This window comes from Perissodus microlepis, chromosome 8, assembly GCF_051167445.1.
Source record: "Perissodus microlepis isolate ML-2025 ecotype Zambia chromosome 8, ASM5116744v1, whole genome shotgun sequence".
NCBI classification, from domain to species: domain Eukaryota; kingdom Metazoa; phylum Chordata; class Actinopteri; order Cichliformes; family Cichlidae; genus Perissodus; species Perissodus microlepis.
The window spans coordinates 15854450-15869853 of NC_140468.1; the positions used below are offsets into that span (position 1 = coordinate 15854450).

At 40.6% G+C, this 15404-nt stretch overlaps 2 protein-coding genes across 2 annotated transcripts; both read left to right on the forward strand.

Moving 5' to 3' along the window:
* Positions 1–221: 221 nt before the first annotated feature.
* Positions 222–3443, forward strand: taco1 (translational activator of mitochondrially encoded cytochrome c oxidase I). Its single transcript, XM_084937741.1, has 6 exons — positions 222–302; positions 470–749; positions 844–950; positions 1693–1826; positions 2450–2612; positions 2911–3443. Exons 2-6 carry the CDS (start codon positions 473–475, stop codon positions 3118–3120), a joined length of 891 nt encoding a protein of 296 aa, XP_084793867.1. The 5' UTR covers positions 222–302; positions 470–472; the 3' UTR covers positions 3121–3443.
* Positions 3444–6417: 2974 nt separating this feature from the next.
* On the forward strand, positions 6418–14624 carry kcnh6b (potassium voltage-gated channel, subfamily H (eag-related), member 6b). Its single transcript, XM_084938682.1, has 11 exons — positions 6418–6561; positions 7662–8087; positions 8250–8643; positions 8771–8970; positions 9056–9308; positions 9398–9591; positions 9696–9804; positions 10104–10367; positions 10503–10683; positions 12406–12610; positions 12738–14624. The coding sequence occupies exons 1-11, from the start codon at positions 6418–6420 to the stop codon at positions 13032–13034; spliced, it is 2667 nt and encodes an 888-aa protein (XP_084794808.1). The 3' UTR covers positions 13035–14624.
* The last annotated feature ends 780 nt before the right edge of the window (positions 14625–15404 follow it).

The window sequence follows — 15404 nt, forward strand, 5'->3', positions numbered from 1 at the left end:
AATAAAAATCTTTTTTTAAATTTATTTTACAACTACTAAAGACAAAATTGGTAAGTGGGAATGTAGTTATTAATTCATTAAATGGTCTATTAACATTTCCGTAACTCCTGTGGTCAGTTATTTAAAAATATATGTATAGTAATACACACTATTACGAATTTACTGTATCACAAATGTCATGATTTAAAATAATTTAACAGCCTTTATTTTGACAGGTCCGATTCCGACGTCATCTCAACCCGGAAGTACCGGTCTGACAACAAGGGCAGAAGCAGCTGCGTGCTCTCCTGACTTGTCAGCTCGTAAGTTGGAAAACTTCAGACAGTTTTTATTATTTACTGTGGTTACAGCAAAGTTTGGAGCTCTCTCCCTCAGACGGAGACTTTCAGCGCACTCATTAAACGTAGTCTTTGCTCCACATGTGCAGCAGGAGCATTCATTGTAGTTGTGTGTCTGTGTGTGTGTGAAGGGCATGGCGGCTCCGGTGCTGCTGCTGTTGAGGGCTCTCCGCCCCCCTGTGTCCGCGGCTTCCAGCAGGTTCCCGTCTCTGGAGCCAGTTCTCCCGCCGTCTTCATGTGTGGTGTGCTCAGGGTGGAGGACTCCTCCTGCCCGGACACTGCAGCTGTGCCCCGCTTTGTGTGCCGGACATAACAAGTGGTCAAAGGTGAAGCACGTCAAGGGACCAAAAGATGAGGCGAGGGGGAGGATGTTTATGAAGTTTGGTATGATGATAAGAATAGCTGTCAAAGGTACGTGAGAAGGGGTTTTGTTTTGTTTAATTGGAGCTTCGCTGCTTTATGGTTTCTGATTGGATAAAATTTCACTTCTGGATGTCATCCTCAGAAGGTGGATCTAACCCAGAGCTGAATCTAAATTTGGCCCATATACTGGAGCAGTGCAGGAGCAAGAACATGCCCAAAGCATCCATAGATGCTGCAGTCAAGAGTGCGGTAGGTTGATAACCTTACTGGCACAGAGATACAGAAAGCATCTGTGGTGCCACTTCAAACAGATCCTCCCCAGTGTGAGCACAGAGCATATTTGCAGGTTACCTGCATCCAATAGTTTTTATGCATTGTTTAGCAGTCTTAGGTGAGCGTCATTAAAAATCTATAAATATATCAGTAAAATGTGACACAGTTAAAAACAAGTCAATGGAGAGCACACGGTCCCCGTTTTATCCACTCTTTTAGATTTAATTTTTAAGATTTTATTGCTTGTTTTTAATTGTTTGAATTGTCCTGCCCCCTTATTTATCTAAGCTTTTAACCATCCACACTCCATTACAGCACTAAGGTCTTCTAATCAGATCATTCTGGATGCTCCTATCACAGGGCTAAAAAATAAAGGGCATCTGGCATTTTCAGTTTTAGGCTCTTCCCTGTGGAACCACCTACCCCAGAATATCATTAGAGACCTTTGAGTTCTTACTCAGAACTCACCTGTTTTCCCTGGTTTTTAGTTTGATTCCAGTAACAGTTGTTTTAAATGTGTTGTACTATTAATTCGCAGTTTGCCCAGCACAGAAATCTTAAAGCCTGCTGTAAATACAAGAGTCAGTGAAAATCTAATGTGGTGGTGTACAAAGTCAAAAATATCAAAAAGTGTAATTGTCCAAATACTTAATGTATGTGTTATTTTTTGTGATACTGTGCTGCAGTCATCTTCTCGTCTTGTGTCCTGTCTCTGCAGGAAAAGGCCAAACCAGCATCTCAGCACATGTTTGAGGCTCGGGGACCCGGCGGGTGTCTGCTGCTTGTCGAAGTCCTAACCGACAACAACTCACGCACCCACCAGGAAATCAAACGCCTGCTTAACAAGAATGGGTCAGGCCCGGCTTCCTGTAGTCTCACCTTTCTGTAACTGTGTCAGGTTTACGAGCGTTTTCACACCATCGCCGATGGTTTTAGTGTTAACCCGCTCGACATGTACTTAAGGTTAACAGATGCATCAATTTTCTCTCACACAAAACAAATCCCAGCTGTATGCAAAATCAGTGTTAACAAATCTTAAGAGATTACCTGAGAATACCTTGATGAAATATTCAAAACATGCCAGAGGAGCAGTGTTTTAATTTTTAAAGATTAGAAAAAAAAACAAAGAACATGGACAGAGAATATCAGATTGTTATAGGAAATTTCAGGTTTCTACACACACTATACAAAAGATTTGTTGTAAAGTAGCCAGTAGATGTCCCTCTAGTTGCAGGAAACAGCAGTAATGAAAGCTTAATAGTATGTTGTAATGTATGTCTTTATTAAAGATTGTATTGCTGGTGATGAAAAAACAGCAGGGAGATGTATTTAAGCTTGCTTGTTTACTAGACAATGCACATGTTCTTATTGTTTTTATTCTTTTATTGATGAAGTAAACATATCTGTTTGTAAGCCTTCGGAATAAAAATAATAACCTTAGAAGTGAAAAATTGTAATTCTGCTTCCATCCTCAGGGGGATGCTGTCAGACGGAGCCCGGCATAACTTCCAGAGGAGGGGAGTGGTGGTCGTGCCAGGTCAGAACATCACCACGGAGAGAGCACTGGAGCTGGCCATCGAGGCTGGAGCCGAAGACGTCCAAGAGACGGAGGATGAGGAGGAGAAGCCCTTGCTGCAGGTCGGACATCAACCTCCAGGAAAATGATTTAAGTTTTGATATGTGCCTTTAAATAACTGATTGGAATGATTTAATTCTTCGAGATACCGACAAACAGATGTTTTTTCAGTTTTCCATACAGTACAGTAGAACACACAACCTTCAGCTCTGTCCTCAGGTTAAATACAGTTCAGTTTGTGCATTCAATACAAAATGAAAAAAGAAATACTCAAGGTCTCTGAAATGTAGAAATCTAAAAATTACAATATTAAAATAATAGGTACAAATTTAACAGCTTGATCTACCTCTTTGCCTTTAGTTTCTCTGTGATGTGGCTGACCTGAATAAGGTGAGGGCCTCGTTAAAGGAGCTAGGAATGGAGGTTTTATCCGCTGGGCTGGAGTTTGTTCCCCGCACACACGCACCCCTGGACGAGGATCACCTCGATGCTGCTTCAATTCTAATAGAAGCCCTCAATGACTGTCCAGATGTAGTCAGAGTGTGGGACAACATCCAGGCTCACAGCTGAGGACAGTCTCTGGACACTAGGTGGACACTAACTGTGGAATATTGGAGACAAAGGATTTGCCAGCTGACACCTCATGGATTAATGGGTGCCGATACTGCATGTTATCAGTAAGAACAGAGTCTTGAAATTAAAATTGAGAGTCTAAAAGTGTGACTGTATTAGCCTTATGGATGTGGTCTGTATGTGGGGGGTGGGGTGGGGTGGGGTGGGGGAAAGCCATCCTGAAATACACTGTGCTGTGGGAAGTGAACTGCATCTCCATACTGACGAAAGATTTCATCATGTAGGTTTGTAAAAGTTATTAAAAGAGGTGTTTTAATGAGTCCTTTTTGATTGAACATGACCTCAAAGTTAACCTTTGAACTCATAGAAGGAACAAGTGTTTGTGGATTACCACGGATCAGTTTAAAATAGAACTTCAGCCCTCATCCAGACATGAGAGACAGCTTTGAGTAATGCTTTTGTCTAAAATCTGTTTTCTATAATAGTCACAGTAGAAACATGCACAATAGACATGCTGAAAAAAGTGAAAAAATGCAAACAACAGGACATAACATGTTTTTATCCTCTGGGCCTCCAGGTCAGAAGGTCACACTTTAACTGGCCCACAAAAAAATCTAATTGATTGGCTTCCTATAGTCCCTGCTTCATCCATAATACCTCGTCATTAAGAGAAATGTGTTTGTAAAGCACCTTTCAAGGCCAAAGTCAGAAAGTGCCTGGCAACAAATGAAAAAAATTAAATACAGTATATCAGATACATGAACAACACAGTCTTACATATAATTACTCAAATGCCTGTCTGAGTAGGGATGTCTAGCCTTTTTTAAAAGCCTCCTCTGAATCAGTAAAACAAAGAGATAAGTGCAACTCATGCCACCCCACACCAAAGGCCTGGTTTCCACTCATTTTAAAATGAGACACCACCAGCAGTCTGTTCCAAAGTCCTAAGGGTTGAAAGAGTGGGTCAGTAAAAGTTTTAACATGTGCCGGGGTGCATTACCATTTAAATTTTAAAACTGACTCGAAAGTCAACAGGGAGTCAGTGAAGATATATTAAAGTTAGGGGATATGAGATCTCTTTCTGGAAATATTAAAAGACACGCAGCTGCATTTAGGACAGATCACAACCAATTATTAGTCCAAATCTGCAAAATAACTAGTAACTAAAGATTTAAAATAAATTTAGACTCAGCTCAGCTCTAGGTATCACTGCGAAAAACAAAGGCTGTGTTAAACAAACCAGCAGGGCTGGTGATGGTAGCGTCTCTTTCCTTTAAAGTGTCCAAAACAGGCAGTTAGATAAAGAGCGTTCAGCCGTATGATACAGAATTGAAAGAGTATGTTTATTTTTTTAAGAGTTAACGTGTGAGGATGTAAAAACGGATTATTTCCTTAGCAGGTACTAAAATAACCTCAGATGAACAACAAATATTGATATTACATCATTTGATAGTTTTTTGTTGCTTTTGTACAAGACCAAAGTGGAACATGTGGGGAAAACTAAACACAGCACAAACACCTCATGCCAACTGTTAAACACGGTGGTGGAGAGGTGGTGATTTGGGCTTGTTTTGTGGCTACAGGTCACTGAGTTGACCATGAACACCTCTGTATACCAAAGAATTCTACAGTCAAATGTAAGGCTATCTACTTGACAGCTAAAGCAGGTCAATGATCCAAAGCACATCAGCAAATCTACAACAGAATGGTTGAAAAATAAAAGAATGAAGGTGCTGCAATGGTCCAGTCAAAGCCCAGACCTCAGTCTGAGTGAAATGTTGTGGAGGAACTTTAAGAGAGCTGTGCAAAACAAATACTTGCAAAACTCAATGAACTGAAGCAATGTTGTAAAGAAGAGCTGGAGAAAAATTTCTCAAGAATGATGTGACAGACTGATAAAGTCAAAAAAGAAAATGAATAACTAGTATTTCTGCTAAAGTTGGTTCTGCAAGCTATTGTATCTGTTTGCATCATAAGGGACCTCAAAGGACAGAAACCCGATCACTGGCCAAAACAGACCCTCATCTGACCAATGAACTTTCCTGATGTACTTTTTTCTTGGCCCTGGGCCATCGGGTCATCGATTAGGTTGACCTCTGAAAACATTTGGCAGTTTTTCAGTTAGGACGTAAAGTATAGGCGTGATACATCGTTTGTCTACTGTTAAATATTTTCCTTTGTCGTCAAAAATGTTTTAAAAGAGGAAAATATGATATAACGTTTTTAATAACCAAATAAAAGAAATACAGATGTTAAAGGCTACAGCTGAAGGACAATGTCATAATGGGTCATTACTCCCTTGTATTAACTGTAGTGTCAACATTTTAATCAATAAGCTTGCACTTCAGCAGTTTGCATGGAACATATGGAGTGGACACCATTCCCAACTTTGTTTTGAATTTTTCAACTTGACATCATGCAGCCTGAACTATACTCAAAATATAATCTAATTTTAATTTAAACCAAATTAGAAAGCTGAAATGATAATTTGATGTCAACAGGGAGATCTAGTGTAATGGCTCTGAGCCCATTTGTTCTGTTATCAATGCTCATCATCGATTTTCCGGTCGGTTCTTCTCAGCTATAGCGTGGCATTGATTGGTTTCCAGTGTCGGGGAAAGTTGCACAGTCGCATGCGAGCAGCAGGACAGTCCTCCGCTGCGTGCCAGAGTGAAGGCTTCAATACTGACATCTGCAGCCACAACAGAAACACCAAGTACTTTTGTTTTACTCAAATATGAAAGAGGAGACTGAATGTTTTTGAAGACACTTGTCCAAAAAGTGTTTGAAATGATGGATATTTTGGATGCGTATATATGGTAAAGGAACATCTTACTTTGAAGTTTCAAATCAGGTATGTCCTGTTCACTTTTAGTGATGTTTGACTGAAGATTTGATCGACTATTGAAAGATTGTTCAGCTATGTAAATCCTGCCTTTGCCATGCAGGGATTAAAGTATTGACTCCTTGCACTATGTGAGGGCATAGTATTTTGGGAGGGGCACAGCTAGACGTGCATTCTGGGAAATTTAGAGTACAGAGGAGTTTGTATTAGGAAACAGAGCTGTATCAAGAAGTTTTCAATAAGTGTCTTTATATAAATAATAAAGTAAATTACATCAGGCTTACAATAATGGTAATCTTAATACACTAACTATTGTAATATTATGAAAAAGTCAAAATTCTTTATAGAAAATGATCAAAAAAATATTTTTGAAACCAGCTTGGATGTGATCTCTTTAGTCTAAATATAAAGGAGTGTTTCTCTAATCATATACAGGACAGCGAAGCTCAATGTCTGACTCAGACCTCATGAAGGGTGGGGGACCGGCCATCAGGAGCCCCGAATGCCGTTCATCTCCGACTCCTGGAATGGAGTTCCGCGGCTCCTTCAAAGTGGGGGAGCGCTCGCCCAATGTCACAGAGAAGGTCACACAGGTATGGCAGCTGAGAACCTCACATGGGCTCTGCAGGTCCCATTTATGAGATCCAAATGACTGAAATGTATTGCCATTAATGATCACATTCACTGCTGACCTGGTTCAGTCCATCACTGGATGTGAAAGTAATCATGTTTTTAAATACTGAGAACAAGATGGGCTCTAGAAAGTTTCCACACTGGAAGACTTCTGTTAATTAACCTTTTAGTGGAAAAATCAGTTGGTGATCAGGTGACTGGTTGTATTCATCATTGGGTGTGAAGTAGAACCTAAAACTGAGCCACAGTTAAATTAACACCTACTGTTAACACTGCTGGACCCCTAAAGCTCAGTGACCTGCATCACTGCTCTGTGGGATCATGTGAGATGGATTCAAAACAAATGGAAGGGGCATGTGAACTTCCATGGGGGTACCCGGTGATCCCTGTCTCTCTGACTGTCAATAATCTAATTTATCTGTCTTTTTCATAGAGTTATTTGCAAAGTTGGTGAGATTAAATAATACGATATTGAGGGTATAGGGAGAACTCAATGACAGTGAAAGCACATGACCAACTCATCATTATTGCCTTCCAGCAAACCAACATCCTGCGTTCAGTCAGTTCTTAGACTGTTGATAACAGGATGTTGCTATTTTATCTATCTTTAAGGTTTTGTGAAATTTTGGATATGGTTCCCTTATCTGGATCTAACTTTTCTGCAAGTCTTGTGTCTGCTGAAAGACACTAATGACAGGATGGTCAAGGATTTGTTGGACCTACAAGGTTGCAAAACTAAAGCACGCAGCCTCCAACGAGAACCTAGTCAAAACAGTACATGCTCTAACAAGGTCTGTTGGTTAGTTTATGAGAGAGATTTAATAGAAACACTAATATTTGTTTTGTAGAAATCTAGGTTTACTGTTTTCCTTTGCATGCAAAAGATTAGGTGTTCTTTTCATCAAGGAAAGAAGGGATTTGGGTACATGATGGATATTTATTCACCTTCTGGGAGAAGAAGTATGTTCCTCAAAATCAATTAAAACAGCACTCGTTAAATATTTTGATTTCCCTGTGAAATAGGTAAAGAAGCATACTGATGAATTCTTTATATGCTTAGGTTCTCTCTTTGGAGTCTGATGTGCTGCCTGAATACAAACTCCAGGTACCAGAAACGACATGGTGGATCTTGCTTCACTACAGCCCCTTTAAGGCATTTTGGGACTGGATTATTCTCCTTCTGGTCCTCTACACAGCTGTTATTACTCCTTACTCAGCTGCCTTCCTGTTGGCTGAACATGGGGATTTACGCCAAAGGAGTTGTGGCTACACATGTAACCCTCTAAATGTGGCAGATCTTATGGTGGACGTGCTGTTTATTGTGGATATAATCATCAACCTTCGGACGACCTATGTGGACCAAAATGACGAGGTAGTCACGCAGCCGAGCCAGATAGCAAAGCATTACATCAAAGGCTGGTTCCCTATTGATTTGTTTGCAGCAATCCCGTTTGACCTTCTCATTTTCAGATCAAGCTCGGACGAGGTAAGAATTCTGATTCTTTGTAAAGCTTCAAAGGTTTTTATCCTTAAGTGTCTAAACTTTAAAAGTTGTTCCCTATTGAGTTTCAAAAGTTATTGAAGCTGTTTGACCTTTTATCTGCCCATCCCTGTCTTACATGTTCCCTCTTGTTCATGGATACCAAAGATGGCAACCTTAACAAGCCTCCTGAAAACAGCTCGGCTATTGCGATTGGTCCGTGTGGCAAGAAAGCTTGACCGATATTCTGAATATGGTGCTGCTGTCCTCTTCTTGCTCATGTGCACCTTTGTACTCATCGCCCACTGGCTAGCGTGCATATGGTATGCCATTGGCTTTGTGGAGAGGCCGTACACTGAGACTGGTTGGCTGGACAACCTGGCTGAGCAACTTGGAAAGGCGTACAATGAAACTGACTCCAGCTCTGGTCCTTCAGTCAAAGACAAGTACGTCACAGCTCTGTACTTCACCCTGAGCAGTTTGACGAGTGTGGGGTTCGGTAATGTGTCTCCAAACACGAACTCAGAGAAGATGTTCTCCATCTGTGTCATGGTCATTGGATGTAAGTTGAATAACCCATGGTCATTGTATGTAAGTCTTTAGTTGGGTACTGGTACAACTTTATCATTATTACATCTGAAATGACCCAATCCTGTTTGTCTTCTTGTCCTCTTTCTCTTCTGTATCAGCTCTCATGTACGCCAGCATATTTGGCAATGTATCTGCCATAATCCAGCGGCTGTACACTGGTACAACCCGGTACCACACCCAGATGCTGAGAGTCAAAGAGTTTATCCGCTTCCATCAGATTCCAGGTAGTCTGCGCCAACGACTAGAGGAGTATTTCCAGCATGCATGGACATACACAAACGGAATAGACATGAATGCTGTAAGTAAACAAAATGGTAATGCTCCTTTGATGTTCTTTATCTCTCTTATTGTTACGTATCTTCTGACCGTATTTCTTTGTTCAGGTGTTAAAGGGATTTCCAGAGTCTCTGCAGGCAGACATCTGTTTGCACTTGCACCGCTCTCTGCTACAGAACTGCAAGGCTTTCCAAGGAGGCAGCCAAGCATGTCTCCGTGTCTTATCTGTGAGATTCAAGACAGTCCATGCACCTCCTGGAGATACTCTGATTCACTATGGAGACATCCTCGACTCTCTCTTTTTCATCTCACATGGTTCCATCCAGGTCACCAGAGATGATGTAGTGGTGGCCATATTAGGTAAAGCTATATAACCATACATTATTTTACTCCTTAAGTCCTCTCAAAAATGACCTTCTCAAATCAAATAAATCTTTGTCCTCTTACAGAGAAGAATGACATCTTTGGTGAGCATATCCACCTTTATGATGAGCCAGGGAAATCAAGTTCAGACCTACACACCATCACCTACTGTGAACTGCACCGCATCCTTAGGGATGACCTTCTTGAGGTCCTGGATATGTACCCAAGCTTTGCAGACAACTTCTGGAGGAACCTGGAGATAACCTTTGACCTGAGAGATGTACATTGACAGTTTATTGTAACACACTTCACCTAATGCTAAAAACAGATATTATATACTGTCACTTTGGTGAGATAATAAATATTTTTTTCTGTCGTCTTTAGGCTGATCAAGAGTCACCAGTAATAATAGCTGATGATTCTGGTGATGACTGTGAATACCACCACAAACCAAGATGCAAAATACACTCACTGGACTGCAGAAATAGGCCAGGTGAGATATGAAATGCATAGAAAGTCGTGCAAACAAAGCAAACAATGTGAAAAGCCATTTCAAATCCTGACTTAAATGGATGGACATGGAATCATACTGAGATTATCCATGGAATCCAAAGATGCTTTAGACATGCCTGTAAAACAGGCCTTACAGATTTGAAAAGTGTTACACCACCACCACCTGTGTTTCAACTTGACTTGTAATTGAGCCATCTCTGGCTGCCTGACACCCCAAACTGTGGGTGTCATGCGTGGGAAAACTGTAACTGAAGGACTGAAATGCTTTTCTTTGAACAGATGGAATTGATCACGAAGACTCGTATCCCCTTCAGGCCTGCCATCAGTCATTTTCTCATGCCTGCTGGGAGGACCATTGTAGCTGTGGATCGCCATGTTCGCAGGCAAGTGAGGACTTTGGAAAACCTCTTGCCCATGGTGCCAAAACAGAGCATTACTCTGCAGAAGCTGACAGGCAGGATTACTCTTCATCTGCACTACAACTGCACCCCCAAAGTGGCACCTCAGTGGGGAATGATGCAGTGTTTGACCGGGGTCCCCAAGGTAGATGGCAGTCTTGATTTTGTCATGCAATTGCAAGATATAAATTTAATTGCAGTCTTGATTGTTACCCTGTTTGAAAGGTTTTGGTTGTTTTAAACGTGTCACTTTGAAGCACTGTCTTGATATTTTCCTCAGCCTCATCTCTGAATGTGCCAGGGATGTATCAATACTGGTCAGACAGACAATCACAGCAGTTTTCCAGTCAAGCCTGGCGATCACCTTCTGTCCGCAACTCATGCCACCCACCACCATTCACAGAAGAAAGGCCCAGTGAACTTGAGACACGCCTTGAAATTTTGCATTCACAGCTCAACAGGTGCATTTGCTACCGTTCACCTTTTGATCTTTGCTACTTCTGAGAAAAAGATACGAGGAGTGACAGTGACTTTGGCTTAAATGTTGCATTGCCTAAATTCCCTCAGTCAATGAATTTTCTGTCTTATCTTAAAATAAGTGATGAGTTAACATTTACATCACCCAAGAATCTTGAAAATTTGCACAAATTCATTTTGCATGTATACATCAGCAACGTGACGAGCCTTGCTGTAAGTAATAGAACCAATGGCTTAGCGAAGGAATCCTGACGTAACCCTGAGCATTACATTTCTACACCTGAACAATTAACATATCTGTAGATGGTTTCTTTAACAAGCAAAAAATTCAAAAACTATCTATACTATATTCATTTCCATATGAGCATCACTCCAAGCCATACTTTTTTTAGTTCCATCTAAGACTTTGAGCACTTTTTGAATTTTTCTTTGTCGAAATCTGACTTTATGCAAAAAGTTAAATTAAATTCCAGTTTTCATGTCTTGTGTTCAGCACAGAACTCTATTGAAATCAACAGCAGAGGGGAAAATATTCATGGCTCTCCCAACGACTTTGTATTATGTAGAAGTCCCTCCTTACTCTTTGTTTGTTACCCCCAAAAATCAAACAACTGGTTAATGAGTATACATTTTCCCCTTGTGACAGGTGGTTACCAGATGGTTGTGGACTGGTCTGTAAGCCCATATGACTAGGCCATTAGCAATCGATTTCCCAGCAACTGCTACCAGCCTCCAGCAACCAATTGCCAACCAGTGGAGGATTACATATTTTCTCTCACAACTGGTGGTTACTAAATGGTTGCAGACCAGTTTCTAGTCCTAGGTGTAATTGAAATCTTAATCACTTGATTCTACTCTATTGATCACTGCATGTCCAAAATGGTGAAAAGTTAATGTCACATGTTTAGTGGTTACATGTTTCCAAAACCTCAGTACTAGCTTGCTATATGTAGTTAACTTTTCTACAGCTAACTGAAAATAAGGTGCTAAAATCTTCCTGAAACATAGCCAGCATAGCATAGCAACATAGCATTTTGGACAGATAACATCATTTTGTTAGCTTTTCTGTTACATATTGCACAGGCAATAATTTTTCCCTGCAGTGAGGGTAGTTTTCATAGTACGATAAGTTACATTACATTACGTTGGAGTCAAAATTTATCATAGTTGCACAAACATTTTGAGCCCTAAGTTATCAGTTTATGCTAGCAAGCTCTAGTAAATTGCAGTTTTGAGACTATATGTTAAATTAATGCTAAGTAAAATATAGAGAAAATAATCAAATTGAACTCACCAAAACAAGAATCAGACATCATGGATCTGTTAAGTTATTAATTACATTAACTATCTACACAGCTAGCCATATTACATGCTCTAAAAGGCATCAGCACTACAAACACATTCAATGGGGGCGGATTGTAACTTGGGTATATTCATATTTTAAGAATAGCCAGTAGGCTATTGCAGCCTGCATTGGCAACCACCTGTCAGTCTATGGCATGCCTCTAATTATGCAAACTTTCGTTTGGAATAAAGTTTAAAACCAACACGTCAACAAGCAAAATCAGCAGGACGTAAACATGACATTATTTCTGGTGTAAATTTAAGCATGTAACATTTGGGTCTGGACATGCAATTTATTATCACTTTGCTTCATTCTTCTCATACTTCCACCATCTTTTAATTAGTACCTCTTATTTCCTCAGACTGGAGACTCGCATGACAACTGACATCAGTGTTATTCTGCAGCTTCTCCAGAGGCAGATGGCCCCTGTACCTCCAGCTTACAGCACTGTATCATCTAGTACTCTCCATGCTGATTCCCCTGGTCTGTATGGGGCTGGAACTCCAGTGCTGCATAACATGTATCCCATTTCCCCCATACAAATGGACAGCCTAGCACCGACACAGGTATGGTATCAAACCAAAAAAAACCATGACAATTCATCAGTTAGGCCAAATATCTGAAAAACACTGTTATATATCTGAAACGCATTTCATCTTCTTTCATCTCAACATTTTGTGCTTATTTACTAAGACCTTGGCTGAGACAGACCTTAAGCAGACCAGCAAATCCCAGGACTCACTGTCCAGTGGGATCCACGTGACTGCGGCATCTGATGACACCATGTTCATGGCTATCACCCCTGAAACTGACACACATACTGGGCTAACTCCTCAGCTACCCCAGCCATCAGTCAAATCCTCCCTCATGGACAGTTCCAGGCTGTGTGGTAACCTCCGCTACCCCTCACTACCAGAGAGCCTGGACATACAATCACGATTGGCAGAGATCCAGAAACACCTCTCGGATCCTGTCCTCCCCATCGTCTGACAGTCAGTGTCACCTACTTCTTAAAGACATTTAGAAGGAGCTCTGTGACCAGTCCATCCGTTTGTCATTGAATAATTATTTATAATTACACTTTTTACTTTACTATTACTTTGGGCATTGGACAGTGTTGAACACAGACAGTGCTTGCAAACAAGGATTTTACACACTGCCCAGCCAAAAAACAGCAGTCACCATGTGGATTTACCTAACCAAATACGAAAGACCCTCCCACTGGATTCGGGGTCGAGGTTCACCAATGTTATGTGCCCAAAAAACGAGGTCAGCTGACTACCTGAATATACAGAATGATTTTTTTTCTCTGATGATGGCACAGGAATATATCAAGATGACAATGCCAGGATTCACCAGGCTCAAAATGAGCAGTTCAGGGAACATGGAGGATAGATTGGCTACCACAGAGGCAAGACCGTAACCCCAGTGGGAATCTTTGTGTGTGCTGGAGAAGACTTTAGCAGTCTGACTCCCCCATCGCCCATCATCAATACAATTTGTTGGTGAAAGATTAATGCAATTCTGGATGGAAATAAATAATAATTATCACTTCTTAAAACCATGGGGAAAGTGTGCCATCATCAAAGCTAAAGCCAGCCCAATGAAATATTAGCATGTGACTTGTTCTTTGGCTGGGCGGTGTACTTCACACTTGCCTAAAGAAATAAACTTGAAAACACTTAATTCTTTTGAATGAACAACTAACAGAAAAGTTGTTATATTTTATATAGATAACTGCTAATCCAGAAATGTCACCTCAGCAACCTTAGTGAGTGGCGTCCCTGTTCATGTATGGATCCTGATCTTTTTAAATTCTAAAGAATTCCCCTGCAGACCCATTTACTCTAGCCTGACCCAATACTGACACTTTGAGTCCACTATGTTTAGTGTAAACATTTAGAGAATTATGTTGGCCAAGATTAATCAGGTTAGGCTTGGTTTTATACACCTGTAGCAATCAGACTGAAAAAATATCCAAATTCAAAGATTAAGAGGTGTGGCTGATAATTTAGTTCACATAAAGTATCTCTAATATAATGCACTGCATTGCATAAACCCGCAAAGTTGTATTAAGTAATTTTAATTTTATGTCAGCAACAATAGAAAATAATGAAGAGGGAATAGAGATAAGCTGAATTAAACAGTAGTTACTGACATAGCTAGCATCTTTGATCTTGTACCAGTAACTTCTCTGTAAGAAAGACTAGGTGTTGTCTCTGTGTCCAGACCTTGCACTAATCTAAGCTTATTTCCTGCCAGTTGTACAGACATGAGAACAGTATAAATCTTTTACAAAATTACATTTTTAAATTTTGGTTATTGCAGAACTATTATGAAGACATGTGCTGTGGCACTTGGGAATTGCGTTCTCGTGGATATTCTGGTGGAGTAGTGCAGGCATTAAAGTAACCATTTATAATCCCAATTTCAAAACAGTTGGGGCGATATGTAAAATGTAAATAAAAACAGAATATAAAGGTTTGCAAGTCCCATAAAATCTTATTTTACTCACAATGGACTTAGAAAACACAAAACTGAGAACTTTTTATGGACAAAAATGAGGTCATTTGTACTTTGATGGCAGCAACACATCTTAAAAAAAAAAAGGGGGGGGGGGGGGGGGGAATGTGGTAACCACTGTGGCGCATCCCCTCGCCCAATGTTTTCAGGTTTTGAAAGGTCTGGACTGAAAGCAGGTCAGTTCAGCACCCAGTATGCAATTTAGTATTGATTTTGCTGAAATATGCTAGGGCTTCCTTTGAAAATGATATCTTGATGGGGAGTGCATGTTGCTGTAAAACCTGCATATATGCAGTGATGATGCCTTTCCAGATGTCCTAGCTCCCAGCTTCTTAGGCACTGATGCACCCCCATACCATCGGGATACAGACTTCTGAACTTCATGTTGAAAACAAGCCACATATTTTAACTTGATCTGACCATCTATTATTAGTCTCTGGCTCTCTTCCCCTCAACCAATTGCAGCAAACGGCTGCCTCTCCCTGACCCTGGTTCTGCCAGAGGGTTCTTCCTGTTAAAGGGGGGTTTATCCTTCCCACTGTTGCCAAGTCCTTTCTCAAAAGTGGTTATGTGATTGTTGATATTTTCTTGGTATTATTGTAGGGTCTTGGATGGCACCAGCGGTGATTACTGGAAGTGTTCCTGAGCCCTGTTTTTACCTGTTTTTAATGCAGTGTCTTTTAGAGATATATTGTACTGTAGATGATGTGATTTGAAAGTGGGAATTTTACATAGAGGACACTGTTCCAAAATGTATACCGTTTTTGCAGATTACTGAAACTCTGCCTCTCCATTTTCCTCTTGTTACCTGTTGCCAAAAGCAAACGGGATGACACA

Excerpts from the sequence above, each read along its gene's own strand:
- kcnh6b (XM_084938682.1), top strand. The coding sequence starts at position 6,418 with ATGTCTGACTCAGACCTCATGAAGGGTGGGGGACCGGCCATCAGGAGC. Across the intron at positions 8,971-9,055 it reads ACGGAATAGACATGAATGCT|GTGTTAAAGGGATTTCCAGA; the intron begins GTAAGTAAACAA and ends TTCTTTGTTCAG. Across the intron at positions 9,805-10,103 it reads GGACTGCAGAAATAGGCCAG|ATGGAATTGATCACGAAGAC; the intron begins GTGAGATATGAA and ends TTCTTTGAACAG.
- taco1 (XM_084937741.1), top strand. The coding sequence starts at position 473 with ATGGCGGCTCCGGTGCTGCTGCTGTTGAGGGCTCTCCGCCCCCCTGTG. Across the intron at positions 1,827-2,449 it reads CGCCTGCTTAACAAGAATGG|GGGGATGCTGTCAGACGGAG; the intron begins GTCAGGCCCGGC and ends TTCCATCCTCAG. Across the intron at positions 2,613-2,910 it reads AGGAGAAGCCCTTGCTGCAG|TTTCTCTGTGATGTGGCTGA; the intron begins GTCGGACATCAA and ends CTTTGCCTTTAG.